Here is a 26,160-nt window from a genome sequence, read left to right as displayed (position 1 = left end):
ATATTTATATACATTTAAATCTTTCAAATTTTCTTTATAAAATTAATTAATATCAATTATAAATAAAAATTCATATTTATTTATTTATATTGTTTGAAAATTTATTTTTACAACATAACATTCACACTATATATATTATTAAAATATATTTTTAAAATATTTAAATTTATATTCTATTTTAAAATTATACACTATTATAAATTAAAAGTTAATAAAATAAATTACTTCAATTCAACTTCTAATTTAAACTCCAACCGTTAACCAAATACACACTTAGTATTTCATATTAAAAATAATACTTGAATTTTGATGTTATTGAAAAAAAAAATCCCATAAAAAAAATTAATACAATATATATGTATTTATTATTTTTATATTTTTTACAAAACTTTTTATATTTTATATAAAAAAAATTATTTTCAACAGTCTCACAAGACAACCCTATATCGCTACATGTTAAAGTTTTGTAATTTAGGTTGTGATACATGTGTTACCTAATGTGCCTTCTCTTATTGGGGTTATTTGCAGAGTATTATGGTTCAAGATTGGAGTGGAGTCTATCGATTTCAGGATTGTTTGGTTTGTAGCAATATTTTAATATAATATTTTATAAAAAAAAATAATAAATTATGTTAGTAATATAAAAATATATATATATTTATATTATTATTATTATTATTATTTTATATGAATAAATAATATATGTATTATATATAGTGGGTTAATATGTGTATATTGTATTTTAAAATAATATTTATGAAAATTGTTCTACCTAAAATACTAAGTGTTAGAACTGCATCCGACTCAACACTAGATTTGTTTTTGAACTTCCTTCAAAAGATCTCATACTAACGGAGTTCACGTATGAGTTATAAAAGTGTTTATTTTCTCTTTTTTTTTTTTTAAATATTTCAATATGGAACTTGAGTTTGCACCCCAACAATCATCTCTTCAAACTAAGAACTATATAACATATTAGTCTCCCCATATTTCACAAAGGGATTTGCTACATGACCATAACTGTTGAGACCGACCACTTCAAATCATGAGGCCAACGAGAGTTTTTCACAAGCACAATGAATGCTCACAGCCACGAACTTCTTTGAATCAGGTACTAATATCGGTTGTTAAGAATTCTTTCTCATAAGATCGACTCGGATTGTTACTTCAACTAAATTATCTTTACGAAGAGATTAATAGGTTAGTTCAATAAAAATTTATCGATGAAAGAGACAAAAATAAAGAGATTTTAAGTCATTTTAAATGATTTATGATGTTATATATATTAAAGAGATAATTGGATTACTTTATATTTATTAAGGGTGTGTTTGTTTGGAGGTTTGGATATTGAGTTGAGATTTGAATAGTAAAAATTTTGAATTGAAATATTTGTATAATGTAATATAAATAGGTGTTGATGTAATATTTTGAATGTAAAATTAATTTTTAATACTATAATATAAAAAATAAAAAATAGATGTTTAAGTTAATATTTTTTGGGAAAAAAATTGGATGAATAGAATATTTAAAACCAATCCCCAAACAAACACACCCTAACTATATTTTGAATCAATAGATTTTATCAAATATAAAAAAAATATTCCATCTATCCTATTTTAAAGGTGTTTTTTGGGGCATAGTTTAATAAACAATAATATTTTATTAGTTAGTCGAAGTATGTAAGAAGTTTTGATATTTATGTCATTTTGATTTATTTAAAAAGTAATTATATATTTGTAATTTAAATAAAAATTAAAGTATTTTGATATCAGTTTATTATTATTTTTACTAAAAAGAAAATAGATACTTTTGAGAGACGAACGAAAATAGTAAAAAAAGTACTTTGATACGAAGAGAGTATCAAATAAAATGTAATACAGTGATATAGAAAGAAATATATCATTTGTTACGAAACAATATAAGTATATTATAGGTATGTTCATTTGGCAAACTTCTCAAAATTTTTACTATTTACTAATTTTTTGTTTTTCTAAAAATACTACTATGTCTTTTAAATTTATTTCCACTATATTTTTTTTGTTATCCAAACTTATTATCTTTTAATTTTTTAGTAAAAAAATACTATTATTTTTCATTTTCTTTATAATAGAAAGAATATTTTTTAATTTTTTATCCACTTTTCCTTAAAATTTGTGCACAGTTAAATAGACAGAATTTATACGACATATATTATTAATTTATATCTCATAATACAACTATTTTATTTCTAATCAAAACAAAGAGACGTAATAAATTCCGTACCAAAATAAATTATTTTCTATTCGACGGAAAGAAAAAAGCTTTTCAATTGGCGTGGCTGTATTTAGCAAGGCAAGAATTACGCCGCGCGTGCGTAACTCTCAAATTGAGATAAACTCCAAATTTTAGTGAAATTTCTTTCAAAGTCTAAATTTGGGGCTATTTTCATTTCAACACGAAGATCTCCATCGCCGTCGCCGTCGCCATCGCCGTCCGTCGTCATCGTCCTCCTCAGCTGCTTCTTTGCTACCAATTCTGGACGGAATTTCTTTACCCCCCAAATTGCGTGTTGCACTTGATGACGATTGCATTTACGCTGCTGCTGCTGACCTGACCCCCCACAGCTATTTCAATATTATCCACTCGCTTCTCGATTCAATTTAGAATACCATTTCCTTCGATTTTTTTTTTCTTTTTTTTTCTTTCCACCAAACCCTAGATTTCAGTCTCCGATTACGGCGGTGAAATTAGCCGAGGTCATGGCGGCGCCGGGGAATGAATTGAAGGCGCATTTGGGGATGGCGGCGGTGCAGCTGTTCAACGGCGGATATCACGTCGTCACCAAAGTGGCGCTCAACGGCGGCGTCAATCAGGTCGTTTTCTGCCTCTACCGCGACCTCATCGCGCTCGCGATTCTCGCTCCTGTTGCTTATTTCCGCGAAAAGTATGGAATTCCTGCTCCTCTCTCTCTCTCTCTATTAAAGTGCTTTGACTTTTTTTTTTTTTTTTGGTTGAATCCTCCATTAAAGGAGCATTTTGATGCTCTGTGAGATTATACAAGTTGCTTGAATTAGGGATTGACTGTTGCTTGCTGTTTATGGCTTTTGGGGATCACATTATTATGTTCTTCCAGTTTTGATCAAATTTCAAATTTAGGTGGACCATTTCTTAATTTTGACAATTTGGGCTCCATTTAGATATGATTTGATTGCAATAAATACCAATGTTTTTTTTTTTTTTTTGAAAGAAAAATAGGTATATTGAAGTGTTGTAAAATTTATAAATATATAAGTACAATTTTGTAGAAAATAAAACTATATATATTGAAATTAAACATTATACAATTAGCATAAAATTTATAAATTTATGGAAAGTATGCCAAAGTAAAACTAGCAAACAGTATATATAAGATTGGATTTTGGTTTGATATTTAAATAGTAAAATTTTTAAATTTGAATAGTTATATAACGTGATATAAAATGTTTTAAAAGTAAAATTAATTTTTAGTATAATATGAAAAATAAAAAATATGCATTCGATTTGATGTTTTTGGAGTGAAAATTTGTAATGAGTAGTAAAGATTGAGTAAAGTTTGATATAAGAACACACCCAACGTTTTGGACACATTTTTGTATCTCTTGTTGATCTTTTTACGTAGAAATTTTATCGAAGCATTCCCGATGAAAATTCGTTATCGAAATGTATCCATCGGTGGCAACAATGATTTTAGTCTCTGAAGATCAGAAGCATTGTTCTATTGATCTATTCGTGTTTGTGTCGAGTGTTTTTTTTTTAGCTGCAATTCACAATGTTTTTCGGTAACACGTTTTGCAGAAGGTCCCGACCGCCTCTAAGTCGAGCGGTTCTACTGACGTTTTGCTTTCTCGGATTATCGGGGTAAGTTGGAATTGTTTCCTCTGTTTTTCGTATGCTAACCTAAAAGTTTTAAGCTACTATGGATATATGCATTATTAATTACATATATAGCCTGTGTTTCTTTTGCGATAAATATTAGGTTTCTACTATTTGTACTCTGCGGTTTTTGAAAAAAAATATACTACCTCCATCCAATTTCTTTTGTCCTAAAGTGCACGATTTTTTAGTTGATTGTCTTTTGTTATGAATAGACAAATTTGCCCTTAATTGTATGGTAAAAATTTAAAGTAATAAATGAATTTAGGGTAAAAATGTAAAATTTGTGTTTAAAAAAAAGAAATAGGACAATAGGCGTTGGCCCAAATAGGAAAGTAGGACATTAGTTTGTGGACGGAGGGAGTAGTGTTTTTCTTACAAAATATCCTATCATACATTATTTTAATACCAAACTCAAATCCAAAATTTCTCAAACCTATCAAATGAAACATATTCGGAACGCTTTTTTCTTGTTATTGGATTCAGGATTTTCGGAAATCAGCTTTTGTTCGTTCTTGGTCTCGGATACACCAATCCGACGTACGCCTCGGCTCTACAGCCTGCGATTCCGGTCTTCACATTCATATTTGCCGTCATCATGGGGTTGGTATAATTTCCATGATTTTCCACTTAGAATCGACGTATAGAACTGTTTCTCTTTAGCGATAGCCTTCCTTTGTGCCCCGCGCAGTACCGAGACGATGAATTTACGGAAAGTCGAAGGTCGATCAAAGTTAGGCGGCACTTTGATTTGCATTTCGGGCGCGGTACTTGTCGCTGTTTTCCGCGGTCCCGTTGTGATCGGAAACGACGATACGGAGACAACTGAGTTATACCGTGTGAGCGTCGCCGGCCAATCAGAGAACGCCACGTGGTTAGCGTCTAGCTTTTTGGAATTCAGTATCGATACGTGGCACCTCGGGGTTTTATGCTTGATCGGAAACTGCTTGTGCATGGCGGCTTTTCTAGCCGTTCAGGTATTTTATTCGTCGCGCCGAACGTTTTATTTTCGTCGGATTAATCGCGGTTTTTCGATTCCATGTTACAGGCTCCGCTTTTGGCTAAGTATCCGGCGAGTATTTCGGTGACGGCGTATTCGTATTTCTTCGGCGCCGTGTGTATGGTCGCGACCTCGTTTCTTATGACGAATGAATCGACTAGCTGGAACCTTACACAATCTGAGGTTTTAGCCGTATGTTACGCGGTAAGTTCTCTCGTTTCTCTTCCCGGGATTCGATTATCGACAAACTAACTGTTCTTTCTTGTCGTAATTCTCTTATATAACGGATCAGTTAGAGTACTGATTTGGCTGGACGACAAATGGTCTCAGTTAATACAACATATGTAATGTTAACTGAAATTTATGTGTTGAATTCACACTTTATAGAATGTGCTATATGAATATACTTTATACGCTGAATTTAACTGTAGTATGTGTTCTATGAATAATTATTATATGTTAGTCATTTCACGTATGTTGCATTTGTATCATATTAACATATATCTTATATTGACTATTTATACAGGTGCGGATCCTGTGTTGATCCGGCCAAGTCAGGATAATGCTGATTTGACTGTATAGCATATACTGATCTGATCAAATAAGTACTATGTTGACTCGATCAGATCAACAGCTGATCCATGCCCCTATATATATGATGTCTGTAGCTCGAATGCAAGAGTCCGAGTTTAATCATTCTAAATCGAGTTTCTTACACATTGTAGGGACTCGTAGCGTCTGCCCTGAACTACGCAATCGTGACATGGTCGAACAAAATCCTCGGCCCTGCCCTTGTCTCATTGTACAACCCGCTCCAGCCGGCCGCATCCGCAATCCTCTCCAAAATTTTCCTCGGAACTCCGATTTATTTGGGAAGGTTCGTCCTACACTATTAGCTCGCTCGCTTTTGCTTTAATACTCTATCGAATGTTCGCTCACTCTACTATCTGCTACTTTTTGTCGCGACAGCATTCTCGGAGGCGTACTGATTGTCGTCGGGCTTTATTTGGTCACGTGGGCGGCGCACTCCGAGAAGCAAGAAAAAAGCAACGGGCGCTCTCCCGCAACACAACCACTCCTCGACGATGATTCGTCGATCGACAAGATTTCGTACCCGGCCGGGTACATTCTCCCCGGGCCTTCAAACCCGGCAATAAAGACGGTCAATTAATTCGCTCGACCGCGGGGCTGCCGGTTCCACGTATTGTATCGGAGTGTTTGTTCGCTTACACGAGGATGATTGGAGGTAATTGTTTTTTTGCGCAATTGTATTGTATTATGTCAACGTAAGTTCGTAATTTTGTATAAATTTAAAGCTGGTAATGGAGCCGAGGTTGTTCGAACTTTTGGACTCATTCGTGTATTTGCTGTCATTGTACTTTTATCTTTTGTCGATTCGATTCGATTCGGATTAATTGTAATCGGACTCAATTATTCAAATATTGTGTTAATTAAATCTTTTTGGTTGAATCTGTGACATGAAGAGTTAGCTACTGTTCGATCCTTGTAAACAAAATCTTGGGTGGGTCATTCGAATTTTAGATTTATAATTATCTAAATATTATTTTCTTTTATTTTAGAGATCCAACCTGTAAACACTCTGCTACAAATTTTATTTTTGTTTTTATGATTTAATAAAGTGAATGGTCGCTCGGAGACCTTATTTATTACTGGGGATTTATTTTATATATTGATTTTAGAAAGCACGAGTTAAATTGACTTTTTTAATAATAATAATAATAATACTCACTCTCTTATGCAAATGTGTGCTCATTTTAATAAAATTGAGTAATAATTTTTTAATTTTTTTTTATACTAAAAAATAGTACAAAAATAAAATATTTTTTTAAATGACAAATGAAGTAATAATAATTATTATTAAAAATATCCCGTCACGTGCTATCCCTTAGATTATTTACTTTTTGATGTCGTGCGAACCCATAACTCCCCTTAGATTCGTATGACTAATATATATATATTTATTTTCTTGATGTCGTGCGAACCTATAATTATTATTCGTGGGTAATCAAACATAATAACTTCTAAATTAAGTTTGATAAATAAATTGGTGAATCATATGCGACTGACAAGATAAAATACTCCCTCAGTTCTAAAGAATTGTCTTGTTTTTTCATTTTCGTCCGCCCCAAAACAATTGTCTTATTTTCCTATTTAGTAACTGTGGTTGCCATTTTATAACAAAATTATTCCAATTTTTTCGAATTATCCCTAATTATTACTCTAATCTATCTTTTAAGCAAAAACATTACAATTTTTTACATCCTATTTTATGCCAATTCCCAACAAGACATTTCTTCTGAGACAGATGGAGTATTAGTTATTTGAACCCATGAGTATATATATATATATATGTATATATTATTTTCTTTTTCTTTTTGATTACAAACTGATCATGTTAGACCAATTTTCAAATTTTGATTTTTTTTTTATTTGTAATATTTATAGTATAATAATTTACTTTTATATATTTATATTTTAATTTTTTAATTGATTTTTTATAGTAATATATATTTATTGATACGTTTAATTTTTTTTATTGATATTTACAAGTAATCAATTATAATTAGTTTGTTTGATTGTACTTAAATTTGATTTTTTTTTTTTTTTTTTTATAAAGATTTTGATTGTAATGTCTGCATTGTTACACGTTCCATGTCTATCGGCACAATTTGCCATTTTTTTTCCTTTTTATTTTTGTGTTCTTATTTGAAATTGAATAAAATTTGCATAATCCATTTATTTGGAGACGTTTTTCTACTTTTCGGATGTATATAATTTTTAAATTTGGCAAATTTTTTTTTTTTTTTGACGTGGAAACTGCATCCGCTACCCAAAAGTGCAAACTGAGTAAACCTCGACCAAACTTAATACCCTGCTATTTTTCTTACTTTGAATTTATTTCTTTTAGACTTTAGAATTTAAGAACATATAAATACTGGTCATTTCTCTTTAATTTCATTTTTCTTTTTATTAATAAAATAACTTTCCAATTTGTATATATCAGCAAGTTTTCTCTTGTTCCACTATCTTAATTCATGCAATCAACATCAACTTTGGGTGGATTTAATTCATGAAATTGTAATATTTACATAGTATACCTCCTTATTTTATTAAGATGACAAAATATATCATACATGTTTACAAAAGTTTCTATTCTTGTTATTTTACCGACTTTTGCAAACACGTACAATATATTCTACCAACGATATAAATACAAGATGAAAATAATAATGGCGTATAGGTGTATAGGTGTGGGATATTTTTTACAAATTTTTTCATAGTCACGTGCATCTTCCATCTCTATCTGTTCTTCTTCAGAACCGAGAAGTTGAATCTAAGAAAAAGGGAGGGTCTAACAAAAGTAGGAGGTGCTCTTCTTTGTATTGCCGTGCTGTTCTTATGGCCGTCTTGCACGGCCCTCTGTTCAAAACGAGTCCGACGATCAACACTTTCTGGCTGCGGAGTTAGCGCCGAAATTGTTGAAATACTTAGATATCGATAAGTGGCAGCACGGGATTATGCTTCATGGGCAACTGCTTCTGCATGGCGATTTATCTTGTCGTTCAGGTGTGTTAGCTTAGCCCATATTCATTACGACTTTTTTTGCTCGTATCAGTCGTTGTTGCGATGGTTAGATATTTACTGCTATTTTAATTGTTTAATTAATTAATTAATTAATTCACGGGCTCCAATTTTAGTCGAGTATCCTGCTTGTATATCATTGGGGCGTATTCGCATTGTTTCGCTTTGGTGTTTACAATTGCGATTGCTTCATTTATGTCGAAGGATTCATCGGATTGGCTGTCTACACAATCTGAAGCCTTAGCCGTGTGCTACGCTGTAAGTTCTCTCGATTATCTGTTTATGCTTTAGAGAATTTTACGTTCGAGTAGCATATTTCCTTATGTTATTTTAGAAAAAAATTGAGAAAATAAATAATAAAAGAGTTGAAAGTTATATATGAGAATAGCTAGGATGCTCGTTGGGACTAATACGGCACCATACTTATTATTCCTATTCAATATATGAAAAATGGACCAGAAAATAAATGAAATATAACAGACAAGACATATTATATAGATTGTTATTACGTGCTATTTGTTTTAGTTTATTTGCACTGTATTAATATATATTGCGAGCTGAAATAGTTGTAATATGTATTGTATATATTATTATGCGATGTATATTTATTACATTAATAAAGATACTTTATATAGTCCGTTTATAAAATTCATGTCCCATCATATATATATATATATATATATGAATTAAGTTATTCTATCATTAATGAATTGTATTCTTCATGTAACGATCAATTACCTTTCGCCATTTGTATATTTAAAACAAAAAAAATTAATAAAATAAAAAATTTTAGTGCATATCGCGGAAGGTGATTAGTCGGTACATAAGTAGTACAATTTATTGAAGTTACGATAACACTTTTTTTTTCCTTGCCTGTACTTATATTCAATTTCTTGTTTAGTGTTATCTAAGTTTTTCTACTCATTTTAGGGACTTTTAACATCTGCATTTAACTACGGCATCACGGCATGGTCGAACAAGATCCTCGGCCCGGCCCTCGTTGCTCTCTACTTCCCTCTCTAATTCATCGCCTCGGCCTTCCTCGCCAAAATCTTCCTCGGAACTCCTATTTATACCGGCAGGTTACATTCATGTCTCCATCAATACATCTTGATTTTTATTTTTATTTTTATTTTTTTATTTTGAAGCAATTAAAGTTTTGAAAACAATAGCTTGCTCCATGTCTTCTACTTAACTTGCAACAGCATTCTTGGAGGAGTACTTACTATTGCAGGACTTTATTCGGTGACTTGGGCGTCGCATGCTGAAAAACGGACGAGGGCTCATTACATCGGCAGAATCAGAGCCACTCCTCGACCATGGCTTGTCGCCCGAAAAAATTGCGCACCACACCGGACATCCCCTCTTACAACCTTGGGATGCACCACTACCGCCGGTTCCTCTTTAACCGTGGTTCACCATGTTTACGGAAAATCCTACGGTAAGTATATCTGACATATTTGTTACTATTTGATTTTACCAGTAGATTCTACCTTAGGTTTATATTCGAATAAGATTGTTGTCAGTATGCTGAATCCAACAGTTCTAAAGCCGTAAATAGACAATAGAATTTATGTTAATACAATAATATAGTATATTAATTGACAATATATATTAGATATTAGCCCAACATAATATAAACAATACAATAGCACATACTAATGTTATACACTAACATTTACTCTTGAAGGGCTAATTATCATGATATTGAATAGCTTTGATCAGTAGGGGTGGGTAAAAAAAGTCGAACCGTTGAACTGAACTGAATCGAACCGAATTTTCGGTTAATTGAGCAAATTCAGTTCGAATACAAATACTGCATATTTGATGTTTGCTCGGGTTAGTTCGATTTTGATTTTTGATATTTTTTTCGGTTCGGTTAACCCAACAAAATATATTTATATATTCATGTTATTACATTTTAAAATTTATATTAATAATTATATTCGGTTCGGTTACGGTTCGGTTTCGGTTCGAATATTTGAAATATTTTCAAATATTTTGATTTAATTAGAATTTTAATTAATTTTTTAATATATTATTTTTTAATTGGTTAATCGAAAATTCGGTTAACTGAATTTTTCGGTTCAGATACGATTTGCGATTTCGGGTATTTGTTTGGTTCGGTTCGAATATCAAATATTTGCATATTTGCAAATATCCCAACCGTACCCACCCATACTGATCAACACCATATCCAGTGCCTTTGAATACAATTGGAGCTAGTAAAATGTTTAACTCAATTATTATAGAGTAGAATTTAAATTTAAAAATAAATAGTTGATTTAATAATGACAAAAAAAAAAAAAAAAAAGCCCAATTATGTAGTGGGTAAAGGTTTATCTTACAATTTTTTGGTTACCAAAATAAAAGTCCTAACTGTTAAGCCCATTTTTTTCGGGTTACAATTTGATTGTGTGTTTTTTTGGGTGTCTATTATTATTATTACTAAATGGTAATTTAGATATAATATTTTGTGGTATGAAATAATATATTTTCTTATGGAATTATGACTAATGTATAATATGAAAAATAAGTTTAAACTCATAAAATTGGCTATACCTTTTTTTATTTCTTTTTTGGTTCTTGCTATGTTGTTGACTATTGCTATCTTTGTAAGAAGTGAACTTCATATTTTTTATGTTCCAGAGGTGTTATCCTTTTTAATATGTTCTTTTTTTTTTTTATTATTATAATTTGAATGCAAATTTAAATTATTTAATTCGTACGATTTTCAATAAAATATATATATATTTTTAAAAACACAATATAATTCAAATCAATTTCAAAAGATAACCAAACAAACTCCAATGTTTGAAGTTTAGGTGAAATAAATGTTTGTTGGATGTAGATATAAAAAATAATAGATTGTTATTGAAAATAATATATTGATAGAGGAATAATAATTTGTTAAAATTGATTATATATATAGATGAAGGAATTAGTGATAGTTGGGATGTAATGATTAATGGCATTATGCGATTTGTATGCAATAATTATATATTTTCATATGTTAGAATCATTGCAGTAATGATTATAATCTCTCACAACTCTAACACCCTTATTCTCACTTTTCTTCTACACTTTTAAGATTTGCTCCCTCCTTCAATTCATTTATATATAATACATAATTATTTCAATTTTAACTTTTTAATCATGATTTCAAATAGAAATGACACACATTTATGTGTTACTTTACCTATCATCTAAATTTATGTCTCTTTTTTTTTTTTTTTTTTTTTTTTTTTTTTTTATAGTCATTCAAAAATATTGTTGTTTTTTATTTAGTAAATATAATACAATTTTTTCTATATATATATTTTTTTAATCAATATTTTTTAAAATATTTATCCAGTCAAACGAACATATTTTATATGACGGAAGGAGTAGTTTATATAGAATTTAAACATTCATAGTGATATTTGAATGGAGTTTTTATTATATATATTTGGTAATGTATATAATGTGAAATGAATTTTTAATAATTGAATACGAATTGTTGTGCCATAAAAAGAAAAAGTCATAAAAAATAATATATTTTTAATATAAAAATATACTCACTCAATTCACCCAACAATTTTTTTTTTTTTTAAAAACGAACATATTTTTTTTGGACAAAGACAGTATATATTTTATTTCATTACAAAAAGTTAATATTTTTATATAAAATATTGTTTTTATATTATCGGTATGATTTTTTTTATAATTTACATACAAAAACAATTCAAACTAAAACGCTGAATAAACAATATATATATATATATATGACGACAGTTAAGGTGCTGAGTTTATCAAGTTAGCACATTAATTTGAAACAATTAACAAATAGCAAATGTTGTGGTATATAGAAGCATTTGCCATGTAGATTAAATATTGTGCTATGATGCATAGTTTGCTTATTGTATTGATTTCATAATATTTTGTGCTATATAAAATTCTATAACATGCTATGCTATATATTATACTAATATTTATTGTGTAAATTGTATATTGTGTTGTGTTGTATAATCTATTTATTGTGCTTAAATTATACTCCTTCCGTCCCATAACTATAGTTTTAATTGAATTGGACACGAGATTTAAGGAATATTGATATTATATTGGTAGTTGGTATAAGGTATGAATAAAAAACTTTTTTGCCCTTGTGAGTGTATTACTGTAAAAAATAGTGACAATTGTGTAATAAAAATGAAATAGTAGGGGTAGTTTTACGGCGATAAGGTTATTTATGGAAATAAGACTATTGTTTTGGGACGGATAAAAATGGTAAATACTCTACAAAAAAATAGTATATTTGTAACAGAATTCCGTCACTAAAGATCACGTAGCTAACGTAATTCTATTATTAATTCCGTCTCTAATATAATTAGTAACGGAAAAAAGTGAATTTAAAGACGAAAAACCTCGTTACAAAAATGATATTTTCTTGTTGTGATAAAACTAGTGTATTGAGACGGATGGATTAATATATTGTGCTATGTATAACTATATAATGTATTATATATTATACAACCTCCATCCGACTCTAAAGGTTCTATTTGCTTTTTGTGTGTTGATATTTGAATATTAATTATTATATCAAAACGTAGTGCAAATTAAGAAAAAATTGTAAAAATATTTCAGTATCTTATAATATTAATAGATTGATATTTGTACAAAAAATTATACAAATATAAAGATAATTTTAATGTTAAGTATAATAAAATAAAAAATAAATATGACCTTAAAAACGGACGAAGGGGTTTTAAAATGGGTTATCGGATATATGCTCAAATAATATAAATAATATATATATAAATATATGAGAAAGGGCGTGGGCAGCATAGACAACACGCGTGATTTCTGCTGTCTGGAAAATCTAATAAATTTAGGACAAAACCTTATCTTCCTCACCCGTGGCTGTACCTTCTTTCATTGTATTCTATATATATATATATAATATCATATTTATATCTATATACAAATTTTATTTTCTTTGATTATATTTTAATTAAGAATTTTTTTCTTCTTGTTTTGGTATTTTTTATTATATAGTCATTCCGTCCACTTACAATATATACATTTATTTTTGGCGCGGTGTTTAAAAAATAATAGTATTTAATTATAGTGAGTAGTTAAAAGTAGTGTAACTATATTTTTGTCCTTAATTTTTTGTATAAAAGTAACGATGTGATGTAAAGTAAATTGTGGAAAAAAGTAAGGTATTTAATAAAATATTTACTTTGTAATTGAATGTTCCAAAATAAAAATATGTATATTTTTTAGTTGGACTGAAGGAGTATTTTTTAAGATTTGAATTTGGTCTTATCTCACATTATTCAATAATATTACTATAACCTTCAGGTCTATTAAATAATCAATCAAATATTTATTTTTTTAATAATTTATTTTTTAATAAAATTAATTTTTTTATTCAAAATATTGTATTTAATATCTAGTTATACCATATTTAAATACAATTTTAATTTATTTTTATTTTTTTTACTATTTTTTAATCCTAAACCAAACTCCCAACTTTAAAGAAACATGCCTATTTAATTTCAACATATACGGTATTAACTAGAAGAATTGAATAAAAATTTTTTTAGATACATTTTAAAATAATTTTAAAAATAATAAAAATTTAAATAGATAATAAATATTGGATATTATTGGTGTGTTCTATTTAGATTATATTTATACCCTAAATGACATCACTAATATACTATTATTAATGTCATATTATATGTAAAAAAAACAAAAAAAAATCTTAAATCAAATCAAGAGCCAAGTATATTAATAATATGTAAAAATAAAATAAAAATAATATTATGAAAAAAAGAAATTCAAAAAATTTCAATATATAATACAATGGCACAAATGAAACTTACAATGGCGAATTTATATATATTAAACAAAAATCCCAAAATTGTCTTCAATCATAGGATTTAAATTATTATTGCAATTTATAAATTTTGACATTTTTTAAAACAAGTTTGATGTATTATTAAAATCATTGGCTCTCAAATTTAAATCAAATAGTGGGATTATATTGTGAAGAATTCGAATAAATTTAGGGTGTCTTATGTTACATTTCGAGTTGTTATTTTCACTAAAAAATTTAAATAATATATATACATCAAATATATTTTATTAAAAAGTATGAAAATAGAAAAAAATAAAAAAATAAAAATGAGTCTCCATTGTTTGTATGTGGAGGTGTCTAATCATTATATATATATATATATATATGGAGTTTCTTATTACACTTTCCATGTAAGAATAAATTTGTTGTTTGGTGCAAAATTATTGTTACATGATGAAGCATTCCACATTTGTGCCTACCAACAATTTCAACTTTATATATAAATGGGTACGAGAACGCGGCGTTGGATTCCATTATAAAATTCGATCTTTTTTTTTTTCTTGAAAATCGATACGATTATAATTTTAAAGTAGATTTTGATAATATTCATAAAAAAATGGATATGGAAAAATATGTTAGATTCTTATATAATCATCTCGAGATGGACTCAGTAAGTAAAACAAAATATTATAAGTCGATCAAGTGGTTACAACTTGATAGCAAAATTTAAAAACATATATAAGTAACACAAGTACAATATTAATTTAATTTAATTTAATTTAATTTTCATTGGATTTGATTTGATATGTTATGATTTATATGAGCATGCAAATTTGTTCATCATCATCAGCAATAATATTCCATGAATTATTCATGTTTAATTATTACACTCACACATGCAAGTATCTATATATTGATATGGATTTGCTATGGTGATTGAGTACATTCTGTACCTAGTTTGTTTGGTTTTTTATTTATTTATTTATTTATATATATATATATATATTAAATACGCCCTTTAACTTTAAATGTCTTATTTACCTTTTGCGTCATTGTACTTAATATTAAAAATATCATTATATTTGTATATATATTTTTATTTTGTTTGTTCAAATATACGATTTATATTTTCTTTTTAGTAAGTTTGACTATACTATATACTATTACAACAAATTAAAACACAAGAGTGAAAAAGTTTTTACGCACAAAAGCACAATCAATTATCATTTAAATATTATTATAATTTTTTTTTTAGTTTCTGACAAAAGTAAATATAAATCTTTCCAATCAACAAATCGGATCTTGTTTTTAAAAAGTGGTGTGGTTAGGGTGTCGATTATCATAATCAATATGTATATATATATATATATAATAGTTCAAAATACAAATAGTATTTAAGTATATGATATGTACAAAGAATACACATATCATATGTCACGATTAATCTCTCGTTACAAAATGCATGTTCAAATAATACATATGCGTGATATGAATTGAGTTCACCTCAAATCTAGAAGAAAATAAAAATATTGAAAAAAAAAAATTGCTCTATTTCTAAAGAATATATGTATATAAAATTACTTGGGATTAAAAATAGCCTCATAAGATTTTATTCCAAATAGCTTCATAAAAAAATTTAAAAAATTGCTCTATTTCTAAAGAATATATAAATAGCTTCATAAAATGTTTTAATGGCCATCGTCTTTATTTTCTTCTAAAGAGCTTCATAATTTTATTTTATTTTATTTTATTTTTACGATTAATCTCTCATTACACCATATATATTAATTTAATTTTAGTCATATATTGATAAATAATTACTCATACTAATTAACTATAATCAACGTCTTAGCTATTGTCTATTTAAAAATTATTAATGTTAATTATTACACTCATGCGCAAATATCTATATATCGATATGACCTTAATATTGGTGTTTATATATTATTCTTTCCGTCCAATGAAATTATCTCTATTGGAACTAGCATGAAAATTAAAAAGAAAATAAATTATTAAAAATGTGAATTTTTCTTTTTTTTTTATAAAAATATATATATATATTAATTTTCAGACATTTATGGAAATTAGATGATGATTAAAGAAAATAATGTGTAATAATTATAGTAATAAATTTAAGATTGGGTTTGATAAAAGACGATGTTTAACGTTGTCAACACAAATAAATGTTGTATTATAAACCTCCATTACGATATTAAATAAATAAATAAAATAAAGGGTATGATATGTATATTCTTTCACAATATTAGTGGTTTGAAAACAAGCATTATTTAATAAAAAAAGAATAACAAGGGAGGAGTTGCCAAGTGTTGGGACAAACCTAAAAAATTAAAAGTTGAAAAACATAAATTAAAAAAAAAAAAAAAAGAAATTGTATAGTCTTTTTCTTACACTATTGTTTTGTGATGAGTAATAAAGCGATCGATATACTATGGTGACTTTTTTTTTATTTTTATTATGACGTGAAATCTGCAGTGATATTTTCGAGTGAATAAACCTCTGGCTGAACTTAATAGTCGGTAATTAAGTAAGCACAAGAAGACAAGTTCTACTGAATTATGTGTGATAGGCAAGATTCGGAAGTGTCGGGATTTGATATCTATCTTTGTTTCTTCGTCTTTTGATCCAAAGGTAAAAAAAATAAAAAAAAAAAAAAAAAAAAGAAGGGAGCAACATATGTTCTTTATTGTTTTGTTCTACTTTATTTTTAGGTACTATTATTCCCTTTTTCCGAGCAAAGTAATATGAACTCGATATGGGTAGATTTGTTCCATTATGTATTACACGTCTACATCAAATGTTAAAACCACTATATGGTGAAAGAATTAGCCCCAAACTTTAAGGGGGCGAAATGTCGATTTTCATGTCAATAAAGAAAAAAAATGAAGAAAAAAAAAAAAGAACAATTTAGTATAATTATTAAAAAAATTATTTTTATAAAAAAAAATAAAAATTTAGAGGTTCAAGTCAGGGCAGATTTATATCATATTTTCATCTATCAAATAAATTAATTGGATTCACATTAAATCTAATGAAACTATTTAGAAGAAAATAAAAGGATTGAAAAAAATTTGTTCTCTTTCCAAAGAATATATGTATATAAAATAAAAGATGTGTTCTTTCACTTTCAGGTAGCAACTACTGGTTCCCACGTCATCAAAAAAATAAAAAAAAATATATTTCTTTAAATTTGAATTTTAATATATTTACATTAAATCGTCGCAAATAGAATTAATTATTTATTTTTATATAAAATATTACATTTAAATTACTATTCAAATAAAAAACAAATTAAAAAAAATAAACATATCTAACATTATTATTATTATTATTATATTTTATTTTTTAACACACATGTATCTATGATTTTATTTCTCTGCTACTTTTTCTCTCTTTAATTTTCTAAACTCGATTTATTATTATTCCTTTTATTTCACATTTATTTTCTGTGTTATTTTATGTTAGACTTTTAGGAAGTACTTCTTTCGTTTCAAAACAAAAAAAGATTTGAAATGAACACGAGAATTAAAGAATAATAGTATTATATTGAGAGTGGGTATAAAAGAATTTCTAAAAGACTAAAAATGTAATTATTGTGAAAAAAAAATGGAAATAGTTTTGTAAAAAGATAGTAATAATTACCGATTAGAAATGAGACTATTGTTTTGAGACGGATGAAAATGATCAAATGAAATTATTGTTTTGGGACGGAGCGAGTATAATTTTGATAGTGTTTCTTAATCATTTTACCATTAACTTTTATTTAGAATGATTTATAAAGTGTATTTCAAATAGTTGATCAAGTGGAAAAAATTAAACACACAAAAAAAAAAAAAAAAACTAGAACATTCTAAATTAAAACTAATAGTAAAATAATTATTAAAAATATATAATATAGTTTTTTTTTTTTTTCATTTATTTTTCCTCCATGACTAAGTTTGTGTGCATGCTTAGGTGGATTAATATTTACCACTTACTTCCCACATAGCTCACATTTTGCCACCTACCATTGTTAGGATGAATCAACTATCACATACATATATATATATATATAATTAATTTATTTCAATTTTCAACTAAGTGATAATAATAATTAAAATAAAAGTATATTACTGAGTTAACTTCCCAACTGATTAAAAAAGCAAATAAAAAAAAAAGAAAAAAAAGAAGAAGCAAAGTTATCTTTAAGGACAAAAGAAAATAAATAAATCAAAAGTGAAAAGGAGTTGTCAAATCTGATGAAGAAGAGTCCCATTGTAATGTTAGGGTGTATTTGTTTGGAGGTTTGGATTTTGAGTTGGGATTTGAATAGTAAAAATTTTGAATTTGAATAGTTGTATGATGTGATATAAATAGGGTTTGATGTGATGTTTTGAATGTAAAATTGATTTTTAGTATAATATAAAAAATGAAAAATAGGTGTTTGATTTGATGTTTTTGGGGGGAAAAAATTGGATGAATAGTGGAAATCCACCAAAATCTTTCAAACAAACACACCCTTAGTGTTTAATATGTATCGACTAAAATACTTTTGAAAGTATAATTTACACATTGTGATGTGATTGTAATTTTAAGTGTTATTAAATTAAAAAAAATATATATATATTTATTGTTGACAAGTTAATCAAAATAATAAAACTGATACATCGATAGTGAACAAAAGGAGTATATTATGACGACAAGAAAGAATTACTATGGATATTTTTGAAGTTTTATTTTATATTTTGAAAGTTTTTAAAACTGATACATCGATAGTAAATTTTTTTCGAAAACTATTGTTTCAGTAAAAATTATTTAATATAAATGTTATTTTGTAAAAAGATAAAATTTTGTATACTATATAGAAAAATTTAAAAATATCTACTTATGATTCATAAGAATTAGTTTAATAAAAGATACAAAAATTTAAATATACTTAATAAAAAGTTATATTGAACTATGAAAGAGGTAATGACAGAGCCAAATCGTAGGGATTCTGAGCTTTATTTAAACTTGCTAATTAGGCATATAATTTCTACAATTTTATAAAATAAAAATATACTATTTTATCTTATAAAATGTTATATTCAATCTATTATTAAAGTTGAAACTAAAACAAAAAAAAAAAAAAAATTAAAATCACCACATAAACATACATAATTTTTGTATCAAGCCAATATGTTCTAGAAGAATATGCATAATTTAGATTGATCCACATCTTTTAAAAGAAGTTCTTGTTCATGTGCCTTTAAAGGTTTACACATATATTCTTAGTCGATGGATCTTATTGCAGAATATCAAAGAGGGGTTTCAAAATAATCTTTCGAATCAAAAAAAAAAAAAAAAAAAAAAAAAAAAAAAAATAATAATAATAATAAGAGAAAAAATAAAAGAAGGGTTCAAAATATATACACTTTATTTTAAAGATACGTTTAAAGACACAAAGTATTTGATTTGAATTTTTTGGAGGGTTGGCATAAACTTTCTTGATGATTAAATATCTGAACTATTTTTTGGGGAGCGACAAAATAAATTATTTTTAATGAAACCAAATAATTGCGCTAATTTAAATACGAAATTAAAGATGATCGAAAAAGATAATAATATATATATATATATCGATAAGTAAACTTAATATAAGAAGCATTCGCCGTGTTAGATTAAAAGTGTTGATGACACCATGAACATATGAGAAATTAAATAAAAAATAAATATATGATTTCGATTATGTATGTAACTGATATATATATATATATGTTTATTATTTGGTCTTTCAAATATATATTTATGTATGAAAAGTGACAATGTATCTTATTTGTTGCTGTTTTAACTAATGGCTTTGTATTTGCAAATAAAACTTATATCTTATTATGAAAAATAATATGAAAATGTTGTGTACAAATACACGATGAATAACTTAGAAAACAATTTTCATATAAGACCCATTTAAAGATCTATAATTATTATTAATTATTTATATATAAAATATATCGCAATTAAAAATATTTGATTTTAGAAAACAACCCATATTTAAATAATTAAAATTTATTATATAATCATCATTATATTAAGTAAATTACTGTATAAATTTTCTATAGTTGTGTACAAATTCTAAACATAATAGACAATCATGCACATTTTTTACTAACATAATAATAATAGTTTTATATAATAAAAAATTATAAAAAAAAATGATACATTTATACTAACAATTAATACTAAGGGGTGTGTTTGGTTATATTTCAAATCAATTCAACACTATTTATTTAGCCTGCATAATTTAATATTTATTTTTTTAGAAAAATATTATAATAAATTTATTATTTTTATTTTAGATATTTCTAATATAACTATAAATTATTCAAAGTATATATAAATGCACCCTAGATAGGTTCTATTACAGCACAATGAACCACTCTCATGAATTTTTTATTCTTTTTAAAATATAAATATGCATGCATAAAGTGTGTATAGATATATTGTAAAAGTATTTTTATTATTTTAAATTTATAAAAAAATAAATAATAACAAATATTTGATATAATGTAAATACATATTGGAAGTGATTTTTTTGAATAGTTTAATGTTTTTTTTGATGTCATATTTTAAATAAAAAAAATAATTATGAACTTTAGAAAATTAAAATTGAAAACATAAAATGCCCTTTTTTTGAATTTGCCTTCATTTTTTTTTTTTTTTTTTTAATTTTTTTAACAATAACCATGCTTATTTATAAAAATATACTATTCTATCTAATAAAATATTGTAGGCAAGCGCCTATTTGAACTAAAAAAAAAATCACATACATTTTTGTTCTTGTTTATCATTTAAAATAGTATAATTTATAAATTATTTCAAACAAAAATTAGTAAAGATAAATAAATAAAATGAAATGAAGATAGTGTATACATATATATATATATATATATATTGGTTAATTACTTATAAGTAGTATGATCACTAGCAAGTTGTCATCATATTGATAAGGACTTTAGGAGGCAAAAATGAATGAGGTATCCACCATGATTATATTATTAATTATTAATCATCTAATGTAATGAAAGAAACCAAAATCCAACTAATGATAAGCCTAATCTACACAACTTGTAATAAACAATTAAACACCCCTAACTCATCTAATTATTAAACTAATCACCCATCAACCAACCAACCCCCCCCCCTCCCCCCCCTATTTTCTAAGTGTTTTTCTCAATCATAAACCATCTTTTTATGTAATAACCATTCTTTGTTAATATATATATATATATATATATATATATCCATAAGAATGGCCAAATTGGTGTGGTGAGTAGATTTGTGATTGCTTAATCACATGTTAAAAATTTGACAATGTGTTCTTGATCTTGCTTGCCACACAGTTTTTGCTAATGTATTTTTTTTTTTATGCTGGTTATGACGCTCGGTCGATATTTATTCAGTGCATATTTAAAAAATATGTCATTTTGGTCTTATTTTACTATACATTCTTTGTCTAACGTATTTTATCTTGTTGGTCTACTTTATAAACTATTATGCTCGACTGGGGTTTTGTCTAGTATGCATAATATGTGTGCTATATGCTGAATGACTGTCTCATCTAAAAATTCGAACTGTTAGGTAAACTCAACCATTATTCATATATCCGCAAACGGAAGTCCCAACATATTGTATTGATAAATCCTCAATCAGCACCTACCGAAAACAGTATCATCGCATTTCATTATTTATTTTTTTATTTTTTATAGAAATATAATTAAGGAGCAATTCTTCAATTGTTTATTTTAATGTCTAAAACATCCCACTTATATATAATTATATATTTACATATGATCTCAATGTAATAAAGAAGGTGCATTAAGGTTGTTTGAGTGATTATTATTAGGCGAGGACATGACAGATATAAGAACTACTAAATCCCCAATTTCATATATTTAATTTTCTTATAAAATGATAATAAAATAAAATAAAATAAAATAATACTAATAAAAAAAAGTGGAAAATCTTTGAACCCTTTTTTAATAGAAAATGGAAAATCTTGTAACTTGATTTTAATAATGCAGCAGATAATTGAGTGTGTAGGGACAGCCCACAATCCACCAAAGACCAAAAATTTTTAAAAGTAAATAAATAATAAAAAAATAAAAGAATTACATAATGTTCGAAAATAAAATAATTTAATTATCCCACCACCACTAGCCCACTACAAACTACCAGTGCTTGCCACGTGTCGACTTCCTAACTCCATTACATAAACTTAAGAAATAACACCATTTTTGTTCTTTTTGTATTTTGTAGGTTTTATAGTTTGCTGTTTTCGGGTAAAAAAGTGATTCAATGTAATAGAAAAATAAATACTTGTATAATTATGTTATTTTTTTTGTCAGTTTACAGAAAAATAAAAAAATAATAATAATAATATAATTAAATAGGACGAAAGAAATATTTAATATTTTTTTATTGAAAATGATAATATTGTAGAGTATAAAAAAACAAAAAATAAAAAAATAAAAAAAAAAAAAAAAAAAAGAGAGAGACTAAATTCATATTTTCTTGGGGTTCCAAAATTTGTGTTAAGAGAATTTATTTTAGTTAAAATTAAGAAGTTAGATTTAATATATGTGGAATTATATTTTTGACATGAAATATTGTTGGTATTTACAATTGACTGATTAATCTATATATTAATAATGTCTTATGTCTATATATTTAAGTAGATATTATGTTTATTTTAAATAATATTTTATGTGTATATATATATATATACACACATTAGTAAGTTATTCAGATATCTTGATTCTAAATTATAAAAATGTTAGAATGAGTCGAAGTGTGTATATATATATATTTCTTAAATGTTAGGTGGCTTATATTGGTGTATGATACAAGCTTATATTATAGTAGGATTAAATGTGATATTATCCGCTTTGTGCTGAGCTCATATGGATTTATTTTTGGATATTTTTCAAAATGCCTCATTTCAGTGGAGTTCACTTGAGACTTATAAGGTGTGTAATTTTCTTCGTAACTTTCAACGTGGTATTTGGGTTTGCACCCCAACGAATCATAACATTTTCATGGTAAAAAACATTAAAATTAAAATTCAAAAATATAAAATCATAAAAATAAAATATAAAAAACAGGTAAAGATATCACATCCCAAATTAAGGAATGTAAATGAAATGGAAGAGTGATGTAGCCAAGCACACAATAGTGGTGTGAGAAAGTTGCAAAACTATTTCCCAATTACTCTTTCTAGAGTGAGAGTGAAGGCCTCTCTCTCTCTCCTCCTCCTAGTCTCCATAGTGGAGACGAGATGCGCCCTCCATCTATTTTATTTATTGTACGGCTCAAAATATCTCAACCATTCGATCATACCCATGATCAACGGTTGAGATTATTCATACTATACGATCAACAAGTACCTAACACGTTTCAACAATTATATATAAACTGACAATACATGAAACAATAAAATGACAACAAATTGAATGTTTACGTATCATAAATATAACATATGGTAAATTAATTGATAATACATAATAATAGTTTACGTAGCGTATGTCACAATTATATATTAATTCACTACAAAAGGAAATGCAAATTTACGACGAAAATTTTTCATCCCAAATCTTATTTTCTCTTGAAAAACAGAGTTGTGACGGAATTGTCAACGGACAAGCTATTCATTGCAAAGTATATGTCGCAACGACCACATGACGATATTCCGTTACAAAAAATCACTTGACAAAATTATTGATTTAATTTGCGGTAGATATCTCTGTTGGGAAGAATAAGTGCTCCATCAAAATTCCTTTGAACATCTATTCAAGGGCCAACTTCCGAAGCATAGTTATATCACAATTGTAACACCGTGCTGCCAACTGAATGTATGCGAAAAGTACAAAGTAGTAAATGAGACAAGGGTTTGTTTACCATGTTCGGATATAAACAATCCTACATTTGGGGATACCAATCTAGGAGAAGTTTACTAATCAGTGCTGATTAAGAACAAAGACAACCACAACTCCTTCAACTCAACCTCCTAACATGGTTTACCTTGGAAATTCCCTCCACAGGCTTTTGTTGTCACAAACTCGTGCTGACAACAACCACGGAGCAGAGCTGCTCAGAATCTGGATGCCTCCCCTGATCGGAACTCCGACTTCTTTCTCCAACAAGGTCTCCAGTGAATATAAGTGCCTAGCACTCACTCAATACATAGAAAAAAGAATGGTGTGGTTGAGAGAATTTAACTCACTTTCTCTCACTATACTCTACTCTCAAAACCTTTCAACTACCAACTCTCTCACTCCACACTTATCTATAAAGTCACATTGTTGTGCATGTAAGACAAAACCAATTAAAACCCCTTGCACATAAATGAAATGATGTATTCCTACATAATTCTGATGCAATTTGACCACCCAAAATATTTATTCAATTGTCTAAGACAAGCAATGTTGTTGTTAGCCTGTTGCAGCAACCCGATGAGACATCTTACTCCAAATGAAAACTGTAAAAGACAGTCGCAGGAAAGCAGGAAGAATCATATGCCAAAAATAGTTTGAGAAAATTATTTTCCAACAACCTCGATTGCAAAAATGACGACCAGAGGGCCGGCCATGGTATCTTGGTATCTTGGGACCGATGTTATTCCTCTAAAATTTCATAGGAAATTTCTGCGACAAAATTTGCAACGGGTAGTTGATGACTATCGTGTTTGATCTAGCAATGGATTTTCCTTCGCCATGTAAAGGATTGCTTTGCGTTGTGTATATAAATTCTGTCGCCAATTTCCGTCACTATCCGTGACAAAAATGAATCCATACCAAAATCCATCGCAAATAGTGACAGATCTATTCCATTAAAAAGAAAAAGAAAAAAACTCCTTCACTAGCTAATAGCATAATCACGACTTTTCTCATTCCGTCGCGAAATCTGTAGCAAATAGCAATGGAACTTACATTATTATCTAATCACAGTTCAATCAAAATATTCAATGAACTAACAAATGTGAATGCGATATTCGACAAGAACCAAAAATAAAAGCCATAAACATCGATTCGTAGTAAATAAGGGGAATAAATGCTCGAACTTAATTAGTTAACAAAAGGGATGGATTAAGACATACATTCACAATATATTCCAATCTTAGAATTGTAAATTTCCATGGGAGAATCAAGAATCTTTAGTCATTAGGGTTTGACAATATTTTTATTTTATTTTATTTTAAATATATATATATATATATATTTCCACAATACAATCTCATTGTTCCTAATTAAAACACGAAATATTACTTTCTACTACTATTTCACCTAAAAAAATATATATATATTAAAACATCCCAAACACAAAAAAGAACATACCCTTATGAACTTAAACTACGAGAATAAAAAACATGTGGATGGCAAGATATTTTCGAAAGATAAGTTTGTTCGAAAAAAAAAAAAAAATGATAAAATCAGATATGAAGCTAAAACTAGATTCGCCGAAGATGATTTGATTCTTTTGACTGGTTTCCACGCCTCCCTCATGCTCGATTTGGTTCCTTATCCGATAATGTTTTTTCTTTTTCCTCACTAAAATGTTGTTTGAGGTTCGCTTTGGGTGGTTAGAATAGATAACGAAAAGTACCGATGCAAAGAATATATGTTGCGAAATTTTAAAAAGTAGATCACAAAATATACGGAAAAAAATAACTCTCTTTAAAAATAAAAAATAAAAAATTGCCACAATGGCATATTCTCAGTTCAAAACTCATAGCTTGTTATTTCTCTTCGCGCCAAACCCAAATAACTACGACCAAACCTCGCTAGCAATT

The 26,160-nt window shown here is 27.4% G+C and overlaps 2 protein-coding genes across 3 annotated transcripts in view; both read left to right on the top strand.

Moving 5' to 3' along the window:
- The window catches only part of LOC127250209 (ABC transporter G family member 14-like), a 38,989-nt gene that overhangs the window by 7,746 nt on the left and 5,083 nt on the right, over positions 1-26,160 (top strand). Inside the window, exon 8 of one of the 2 annotated variants that reach the window (XM_051273370.1) lies at positions 529-798. Coding sequence is in view for 1 of the 2 variants with exons in the window: in XM_051273368.1 (XP_051129325.1) it covers positions 9,814-9,935 (122 nt within the window). In the remaining variant the exon portion in view is untranslated. Of the gene's footprint in view, positions 1-528; positions 9,936-26,160 lie in introns of those variants that run through there. The other variant, XM_051273368.1, reaches the window with a different exon arrangement.
- Positions 952-6,370, top strand: LOC127250211 (WAT1-related protein At5g45370-like). Its single transcript, XM_051273371.1, has 8 exons — positions 952-1,111; positions 2,441-2,923; positions 3,814-3,876; positions 4,378-4,494; positions 4,583-4,868; positions 4,940-5,095; positions 5,617-5,768; positions 5,861-6,370. The coding sequence occupies exons 2-8, from the start codon at positions 2,739-2,741 to the stop codon at positions 6,060-6,062; spliced, it is 1,161 nt and encodes a 386-aa protein (XP_051129328.1). The 5' UTR covers positions 952-1,111; positions 2,441-2,738; the 3' UTR covers positions 6,063-6,370.

Source organism: Andrographis paniculata, unplaced genomic scaffold (assembly GCF_009805555.1).
Source record: "Andrographis paniculata isolate CXL003 unplaced genomic scaffold, ASM980555v1 Contig37END, whole genome shotgun sequence".
In the NCBI taxonomy this organism is placed as follows: Eukaryota; Viridiplantae; Streptophyta; class Magnoliopsida; order Lamiales; family Acanthaceae; genus Andrographis; species Andrographis paniculata.
Note: the sequence above shows the minus strand (reverse complement) of the source record. Positions and strands in the feature narration are given on the sequence as shown.